The 10,264-nt window shown below is 39.4% G+C and overlaps 2 protein-coding genes across 5 annotated transcripts in view; one reads left to right on the top strand and one right to left on the bottom strand.

Annotated features, from left to right (window-relative positions):
• LOC108734630 (long-chain-fatty-acid--CoA ligase 1) overlaps positions 1–10,264 on the top strand; it is a 115,048-nt gene that overhangs the window by 63,419 nt on the left and 41,365 nt on the right. The gene's annotated exons all lie outside the window — the stretch shown is intronic.
• On the bottom strand, positions 852–2,113 carry LOC108734632. Its single transcript, XM_018466266.1, has one exon. The coding sequence runs from the start codon at positions 2,055–2,057 to the stop codon at positions 867–869; it is 1,191 nt and encodes a 396-aa protein (XP_018321768.1). The 5' UTR covers positions 2,058–2,113; the 3' UTR covers positions 852–866.

The following is a 10,264-nucleotide window of genomic DNA, read 5'->3' as shown; positions in this document are numbered from 1 at the left end:
GATCAGTTTTTTGCCAGCAAAGACCAAAAATTTTATGAGCGTGGAATTATGCTACTACCAGAAAGATGGCAAAAGGTGTTGGACCAGAACGGTCAATATATAATTTAATAAAGTATTTGTTTATTATACGAAAACTGTCTTTCATTTCCACAAAAGAAAACGAAATGACTTTCCGAAGAACCCTATACCTCAAATTAATGAGGGAAAAATTGTTGTTGTTTTCACAGCCCCGCCGGGAATCGAACCCGGGACTTTGGCTTCACGCACCAAAGCCAAAGCCAAAACTGTAACCAAATCCTTCACGTTCGACCTAACTTGTCGCGTTTTTTTGGTCTTCGCTCGTGCAGCAGCTTCCATTGGGATGGTTGAGCTTTGGTTTCCACCTCTTAACCATAAACTAATGATTCGTGACCCTCTCGAGTAAATATGGGTCGTCGCGGACAGGGTCCAACAACTCCTTAGCGATGTTAATGCGATACTGTTTTTTGTCGAAATTGAGCAATTATCTCTGTTATAGAATATTTTCATAGTGTGCTATTGTAAGATGCTTGTCAAGCATTTGAAATACTACATTTAGCAACGAAAATCAGTAGAGAGGAATATACTGCCCATGTATCCATACCTTGGAATTAATAAAATGTTGGATGCGGTCAATTAAATGGATTGGTAGGTGGTGTAGCTTTTGATATAATTTCACACTGTTCGTCCTAATACGAACAGTTAAAGCTTATAAAATAATAATACGGTTAACTGTTTATATAGACACCGCAACTTAATAAAAACATTTTATTAAAAAGTCACCTGCTGTTTACAATAAAATAAAAACCAACAAATTTGTGGATATTGGTCTAAAAAATTGTACAAAATTATAACAGTGACCCTAAAACTTTAATATCAGGCAAGTTAGGTATAATACTAATTAACTCAGTATACGCACAACAAAAAGTGATTCCTTTCATAATGTTACGAGGTTGAAATGCTGCTTTCATAAGCCATCCAAGTGTATCACAAAAGCTTGTACAGATGGCTTGTGTCTTTATTCTTTTTGGGTTGTTATTTATTACAAACACAGTGGCTTTTTTGCTAATAGGTTCGTAAATGATTTTCCAAAAATATTGAGGTACGGGTACAGCGTGTATGTTTTGGCCATTGTACAAATAAATATCGATATTATTGAATTTTGTGATGCCGTACGTCCCAGTATACACGACGATGTAGTCAAAGGTTGTCGATTTCGTCACGAAGTCTTTGATTCTTGCTTCCAACACTTTCCAATTTCCAGCATTAAATTGTTGCCATTGGGGAGCAGCGTTGAAATAGTTGTGCGTAAGACGTTGTTCCGAAGGGTAGGTGAAATCGCACTTCGGTGTTAAGTGACCTCTGGCAAAGTACATGTGACCATCGCCAATAAAACTTTGGTCGTTTAGCGGAAGTCCTAATAATTGGTTGACAGTTTGCCTCTGCCTTTCTATAGTGTAGATGTCTTCTATATTTTCCGGTAACATAATTCTAAAAGTGCCGGTGCTGTACCATCCCGTTCTCCCCGTAGGGCAAGTACTAACTGATTTGTCTAAAATCGATTTAGTGTATAAAGGAAGACGAGTGTTGTTATCATAGCAAGATTCGATACGGTTTAAAAAAACATCGTCAATTTGAAAACCCACAGATACAGTTAGAAAGGCGTTCTTACAATGACCCACAACTTTAGTTATTGGTACAGGGGAACGAGAATTCTGACACTTTATATCTTTAAGGTCTTTGTATTGACCATCATCCACGAACTTGCTGTTTAGACACTGTATACGTTTTGTCACTGTATTGACATTCGTCTTACCGATTGGACACACTACTTTTACATTCTCTTTATCTCTGAAGATCATTCTGCCACCTCTTGCTTTAACAAATGACTTTTCACTTATCTTTGCACCAGCATGGAAAAAAAGCGGCACATCATAAGTTCTTAACGACGAAATTGGAACATTACATTTATTTAAACTCACCGAAGGTATAGTCAGAGAAGCAGATGATATTAAAAAAACAATTACAGGGTTTAACATTATTATGACTGCTGCAACGAAAAGGATCTAACTTATACAGTATACAGTTTTATCGTTAGTGAAATTGTAAAACTGTATTAGTGATAAGGTTAGCTGAATATATTTATATTATAATCGAGTATGACCTGATTTAGAGGTCACAATCGTAGTAATGTATTAGTTATCACCATGTTTATTTTGTTTATACGAGAGCGTAAACATGATTTAAACAAGCAAGCCAATTGACATCATGCCCACTATCGATTGAATAGGGTTGATCGGTGGTTACATCGATACCTTCGGGGCTGTTTCCTGTAATATGTTATTTCATATGAGAATCCCAAATATTCATGGAATGTCGGGGCCTAAATCACAACAATTAGTTAAGAGTATTAATTGTACTCAAAGAGCTGGAAATATTTTAGAGTGACAGAACTTTGATCTTGGGTTACGCAATGATAGAACTCCAGTTGCTCATTGATTTAGGCCAATGTTTGACCCCTAAAAAAATTGACGCAACTGCTTACAGTTGTGTGGCGAGATTCATGGTTAATGGTCTAGCCCAGGAGTCAGCAAAATTTCAAGCTGGAAGAGCCACTCGACTTTTACATTTTATTTCAAATTTGATTTCTCAAGCACGGTTAATCACAAATTTTCGAAATATGACCATCGAAAAAAAAAATAAAATCACAATTTGGACATACCATCGAGGAATAAGACAAAATTATTTGATATTGGGAGGGAGTTTGCGGCGTTAGGTAAGAGAGTGACCGGTAGGACAATTCGTTATGTATTACAGTACATACTGCTTCGTCCAATTTCATCTTGCAGCATACATTATACAAACCTCAAAGATATAGTAGACTGACTTTTAAAGTCCGTTGATATCTCTACAACCTTTTCTAGCAACCATATATCAGGAGAAGTATTGAAAGTGACCCGAAGATCGTCAGCACGTCAAAAGCCATGGCATTCCCGAAGACTATTCCATGTATCGATAATAATGGGTCAGGCTCAAACATTCTTTTTGGAACTGTCCACTTATGCTGCGATATCAATAGACATTTCTGTCTTTCGAACTCTGTTAAGCTACAACTTAGACTCTTAAATTTGGAACTTCACAAATCTTTGCTTTTCTACTACTGGGATTTCAAATTTAGCTGATTTATTTTAGATTGATTAAATAGTTCAGTAAACTCATCCTTTATTGTTTTGATCAGTGTCAATAGAAGCACAGTTTCCATCCCGATGGTTCCTTAAGGTTTGGAAATGTAGTAATGCGCCCATCTCTTCTACCAAGCAATTTATCTTCAAAACCAACTACTTCCTCCACTAATGAAAGTGCAGTGTTTCCTCTTCCTTGAAGGTTTAGATTTAGTTGGTTGAGATCCACTGTAACGTCAGTCATAATGTACAAGTGATTAAGGCTATACCTACGTATTAAATGTTAAGTTTTCCTGAAATGGCATATCGCCAGGGTTACCAAAAATAATAAATAATATGTTAAAGCATAAATAATTTGAGTTTTTGTTTTTTTGAAAAAACCTGTTTGCGAATAGGATTCATTCCGAGATCCCGCATATGGTGACACACATTCGGCTTCGTCATTAATTTATTGGAACGGAACTTACGGCGTTGTTGATGCAGATTTTATATTGCGGTTGTGACAACTCAAAGACGTACATGCTAAAATTTATCTGTTAATGCTTATTAACATGTGCAAGATGTAACGTTACCCGCGTTTTGTGTTAGGTATCGTCTGATTTGCATATCTGACATTATAACAAACGAAAATCCGTTAGAGATGCCTACTTATATTGCGAAAATTACAGGAATGATTGTGCCTGCATGCTGTAATCAGAGATCATGTTGTAATTGCATTACATACATGCGGGGTAGTATAAGATGATTGATTGCCATTATTGCTCTCGAAAACTATTGTTAAATAGTATCTATAAATTCATATTCAGGTCACTGGTATAAAGCTGGTCATCATCATAAGGTCGTCAGTCCTAAGACTGGTTGGACAAAAAAAAAACTTGGGTGTTTCATTCCCAACAGCCAGTAATGCTGGTGGGCGGGCAGTCCCTCCGGACTACGCCGGAAGGTAGGGCGGAAGGCCCTCTTCAGCCTACTTTCAGGAATCGTGGGAATGGGTGGGTGGTGGTTCGGGTGAGAAAGNCTCCCAATACCAAATTAAATAGTATATTTATATAATACGATTTCCAATTTAAAATTGATCTAAAATCAAAAAATTGTACGTGAAGTTTTGAACCATTTCCATTTATTTTCTTGCAAAATAGAAGAATTCTTAGTGAATTCCGTAAATCGTCAACGAAAAAAGTAATCAACTGTTAACAAAAGAAGAACATCTAATTGCGTCACGCGATGAAAACGTTGGCCCAAATTCGCCAGCAGAAAGCAACAAGAACTTGGAGGTGTAAGAAGAAATTTGCTGGTGTTAAAGAATCTGGGTCAAATGAAAAAATGTTGCTGTAACAGTACACATAACGTTGATGTTATAAGAAGCATCTTCATCGATTATGTTTTCAATATCGTCACCTACATATTTGCTGAGGTTAACAACTAATAACCACGAGTATAAACACGACTGACCCTCTGCACACAATTTCGATAGAACGAAAAGATAAAAAGATAATTTTTTACTTATTTTATTACGCTGTCAACCAGAATGTCGGGTTACATTATTAATTAATTGGGAAGCGTAGAAAATGACAGGCACACCGTCAAGTCCTCAGCTGCTTCACCACCCTGACTCACTTCTAAATCACTTGTCTCAATTCTAATGAAAATGGCAGGCAGACCGTCAAGTTTCCAGCAGCTTTACCATCCTGATTCACTTTTAAATCACTTCACTTGTCTCAATCTCAATTCTAATGAAAATGACAGGTAGACCATCTACTTCTCAGCTGCCTCACCACCTGACTCACTTTTAAATCACTTGTCTCAATCTCAATTCAAATGAAAATGTCATGCAGACCGTCAAGTTCTCAGCAGCTTCACCACCCTGACTCACTTCTAAATCACTTGTCTCAATCTCAATTCTAATGTAAATGGCAGGTAGACCGTCTAATTCTCAGCTGCCTCACCACCCTGACTCACTTTTAAATCACTTGTCTCAATCTCAATTCAAATGAAAATGTCATGCAGACCGTCAAGTTCTCAGCAGCTTCACCACCCTGACTCACTTCTAAATCACTTGTCTCAATCTCAATTCTAATGTAAATGGCAGGTAGACCGTCTAATTCTCAGCTGCCTCACCACCCTGACTCACTTTTAAATCACTTGTCTCAATCTCAATTCAAATGAAAATGTCATGCAGACCGTCAAGTTCTCAGCAGCTTCACCACCCTGACTCACTTCTAAATCACTTGTCTCAATCTCAATTCTAATGTAAATGGCAGGTAGACCGTCTAATTCTCAGCTGCCTCACCACCCTGACTCACTTTTAAATCACTTGTCTCAATCTCAATTCAAATGAAAATGTCATGCAGACCGTCAAGTTCTCAGCAGCTTCACCACCCTGACTCACTTCTAAATCACTTGTCTCAATCTCAATTCTAATGTAAATGGCAGGTAGACCGTCTAATTCTCAGCTGCCTCACCACCCTGACTCACTTTTAAATCACTTGTCTCAATCTCAATTCAAATGAAAATGTCATGCAGACCGTCAAGTTCTCAGCAGCTTCACCACCCTGACTCACTTCTAAATCACTTGTCTCAATCTCAATTCTAATGTAAATGGCAGGTAGACCGTCTAATTCTCAGCTGCCTCACCACCCTGACTCACTTTTAAATCACTTGTCTCAATCTCAATTCAAATGAAAATGTCATGCAGACCGTCAAGTTCTCAGCAGCTTCACCACCCTGACTCACTTCTAAATCACTTGTCTCAATCTCAATTCTAATGTAAATGGCAGGTAGACCGTCTAATTCTCAGCTGCCTCACCACCCTGACTCACTTTTAAATCACTTGTCTCAATCTCAATTCAAATGAAAATGTCATGCAGACCGTCAAGTTCTCAGCAGCTTCACCACCCTGACTCACTTCTAAATCACTTGTCTCAATCTCAATTCTAATGTAAATGGCAGGTAGACCGTCTAATTCTCAGCTGCCTCACCACCCTGACTCACTTTTAAATCACTTGTCTCAATCTCAATTCAAATGAAAATGTCATGCAGACCGTCAAGTTCTCAGCAGCTTCACCACCCTGACTCACTTCTAAATCACTTGTCTCAATCTCAATTCTAATGTAAATGGCAGGTAGACCGTCTAATTCTCAGCTGCCTCACCACCCTGACTCACTTTTAAATCACTTGTCTCAATCTCAATTCAAATGAAAATGTCATGCAGACCGTCAAGTTCTCAGCAGCTTCACCACCCTGACTCACTTCTAAATCACTTGTCTCAATCTCAATTCTAATGTAAATGGCAGGTAGACCGTCTAATTCTCAGCTGCCTCACCACCCTGACTCACTTTTAAATCACTTGTCTCAATCTCAATTCAAATGAAAATGTCATGCAGACCGTCAAGTTCTCAGCAGCTTCACCACCCTGACTCACTTCTAAATCACTTGTCTCAATCTCAATTCTAATGTAAATGGCAGGTAGACCGTCTAATTCTCAGCTGCCTCACCACCCTGACTCACTTTTAAATCACTTGTCTCAATCTCAATTCAAATGAAAATGTCATGCAGACCGTCAAGTTCTCAGCAGCTTCACCACCCTGACTCACTTCTAAATCACTTGTCTCAATCTCAATTCTAATGTAAATGGCAGGTAGACCGTCTAATTCTCAGCTGCCTCACCACCCTGACTCACTTTTAAATCACTTGTCTCAATCTCAATTCAAATGAAAATGTCATGCAGACCGTCAAGTTCTCAGCAGCTTCACCACCCTGACTCACTTCTAAATCACTTGTCTCAATCTCAATTCTAATGTAAATGGCAGGTAGACCGTCTAATTCTCAGCTGCCTCACCACCCTGACTCACTTTTAAATCACTTGTCTCAATCTCAATTCAAATGAAAATGTCATGCAGACCGTCAAGTTCTCAGCAGCTTCACCACCCTGACTCACTTCTAAATCACTTGTCTCAATCTCAATTCTAATGTAAATGGCAGGTAGACCGTCTAATTCTCAGCTGCCTCACCACCCTGACTCACTTTTAAATCACTTGTCTCAATCTCAATTCAAATGAAAATGTCATGCAGACCGTCAAGTTCTCAGCAGCTTCACCACCCTGACTCACTTCTAAATCACTTGTCTCAATCTCAATTCTAATGTAAATGGCAGGTAGACCGTCTAATTCTCAGCTGCCTCACCACCCTGACTCACTTTTAAATCACTTGTCTCAATCTCAATTCAAATGAAAATGTCATGCAGACCGTCAAGTTCTCAGCAGCTTCACCACCCTGACTCACTTCTAAATCACTTGTCTCAATCTCAATTCTAATGTAAATGGCAGGTAGACCGTCTAATTCTCAGCTGCCTCACCACCCTGACTCACTTTTAAATCACTTGTCTCAATCTCAATTCAAATGAAAATGTCATGCAGACCGTCAAGTTCTCAGCAGCTTCACCACCCTGACTCACTTCTAAATCACTTGTCTCAATCTCAATTCTAATGTAAATGGCAGGTAGACCGTCTAATTCTCAGCTGCCTCACCACCCTGACTCACTTTTAAATCACTTGTCTCAATCTCAATTCAAATGAAAATGTCATGCAGACCGTCAAGTTCTCAGCAGCTTCACCACCCTGACTCACTTCTAAATCACTTGTCTCAATCTCAATTCTAATGTAAATGGCAGGTAGACCGTCTAATTCTCAGCTGCCTCACCACCCTGACTCACTTTTAAATCACTTGTCTCAATCTCAATTCAAATGAAAATGTCATGCAGACCGTCAAGTTCTCAGCAGCTTCACCACCCTGACTCACTTCTAAATCACTTGTCTCAATCTCAATTCTAATGTAAATGGCAGGTAGACCGTCTAATTCTCAGCTGCCTCACCACCCTGACTCACTTTTAAATCACTTGTCTCAATCTCAATTCAAATGAAAATGTCATGCAGACCGTCAAGTTCTCAGCAGCTTCACCACCCTGACTCACTTCTAAATCACTTGTCTCAATCTCAATTCTAATGTAAATGGCAGGTAGACCGTCTAATTCTCAGCTGCCTCACCACCCTGACTCACTTTTAAATCACTTGTCTCAATCTCAATTCAAATGAAAATGTCATGCAGACCGTCAAGTTCTCAGCAGCTTCACCACCCTGACTCACTTCTAAATCACTTGTCTCAATCTCAATTCTAATGTAAATGGCAGGTAGACCGTCTAATTCTCAGCTGCCTCACCACCCTGACTCACTTTTAAATCACTTGTCTCAATCTCAATTCAAATGAAAATGTCATGCAGACCGTCAAGTTCTCAGCAGCTTCACCACCCTGACTCACTTCTAAATCACTTGTCTCAATCTCAATTCTAATGTAAATGGCAGGTAGACCGTCTAATTCTCAGCTGCCTCACCACCCTGACTCACTTTTAAATCACTTGTCTCAATCTCAATTCAAATGAAAATGTCATGCAGACCGTCAAGTTCTCAGCAGCTTCACCACCCTGACTCACTTCTAAATCACTTGTCTCAATCTCAATTCTAATGTAAATGGCAGGTAGACCGTCTAATTCTCAGCTGCCTCACCACCCTGACTCACTTTTAAATCACTTGTCTCAATCTCAATTCAAATGAAAATGTCATGCAGACCGTCAAGTTCTCAGCAGCTTCACCACCCTGACTCACTTCTAAATCACTTGTCTCAATCTCAATTCTAATGTAAATGGCAGGTAGACCGTCTAATTCTCAGCTGCCTCACCACCCTGACTCACTTTTAAATCACTTGTCTCAATCTCAATTCAAATGAAAATGTCATGCAGACCGTCAAGTTCTCAGCAGCTTCACCACCCTGACTCACTTCTAAATCACTTGTCTCAATCTCAATTCTAATGTAAATGGCAGGTAGACCGTCTAATTCTCAGCTGCCTCACCACCCTGACTCACTTTTAAATCACTTGTCTCAATCTCAATTCAAATGAAAATGTCATGCAGACCGTCAAGTTCTCAGCAGCTTCACCACCCTGACTCACTTCTAAATCACTTGTCTCAATCTCAATTCTAATGTAAATGGCAGGTAGACCGTCTAATTCTCAGCTGCCTCACCACCCTGACTCACTTTTAAATCACTTGTCTCAATCTCAATTCAAATGAAAATGTCATGCAGACCGTCAAGTTCTCAGCAGCTTCACCACCCTGACTCACTTCTAAATCACTTGTCTCAATCTCAATTCTAATGTAAATGGCAGGTAGACCGTCTAATTCTCAGCTGCCTCACCACCCTGACTCACTTTTAAATCACTTGTCTCAATCTCAATTCAAATGAAAATGTCATGCAGACCGTCAAGTTCTCAGCAGCTTCACCACCCTGACTCACTTCTAAATCACTTGTCTCAATCTCAATTCTAATGTAAATGGCAGGTAGACCGTCTAATTCTCAGCTGCCTCACCACCCTGACTCACTTTTAAATCACTTGTCTCAATCTCAATTCAAATGAAAATGTCATGCAGACCGTCAAGTTCTCAGCAGCTTCACCACCCTGACTCACTTCTAAATCACTTGTCTCAATCTCAATTCTAATGTAAATGGCAGGTAGACCGTCTAATTCTCAGCTGCCTCACCACCCTGACTCACTTTTAAATCACTTGTCTCAATCTCAATTCAAATGAAAATGTCATGCAGACCGTCAAGTTCTCAGCAGCTTCACCACCCTGACTCACTTCTAAATCACTTGTCTCAATCTCAATTCTAATGTAAATGGCAGGTAGACCGTCTAATTCTCAGCTGCCTCACCACCCTGACTCACTTTTAAATCACTTGTCTCAATCTCAATTCAAATGAAAATGTCATGCAGACCGTCAAGTTCTCAGCAGCTTCACCACCCTGACTCACTTCTAAATCACTTGTCTCAATCTCAATTCTAATGTAAATGGCAGGTAGACCGTCTAATTCTCAGCTGCCTCACCACCCTGACTCACTTTTAAATCACTTGTCTCAATCTCAATTCAAATGAAAATGTCATGCAGACCGTCAAGTTCTCAGCAGCTTCACCACCCTGACTCACTTCTAAATCACTTGTCTCAATCTCAATTCTA

This window comes from Agrilus planipennis, unplaced genomic scaffold (genome assembly GCF_000699045.2).
Source record: "Agrilus planipennis isolate EAB-ADULT unplaced genomic scaffold, Apla_2.0 scaffold79, whole genome shotgun sequence".
In the NCBI taxonomy this organism is placed as follows: Eukaryota; Metazoa; Arthropoda; class Insecta; order Coleoptera; family Buprestidae; genus Agrilus; species Agrilus planipennis.
The sequence above is the reverse complement of the archived record's forward strand: the minus strand, read 5'-3'. Positions and strand labels throughout refer to the sequence as shown.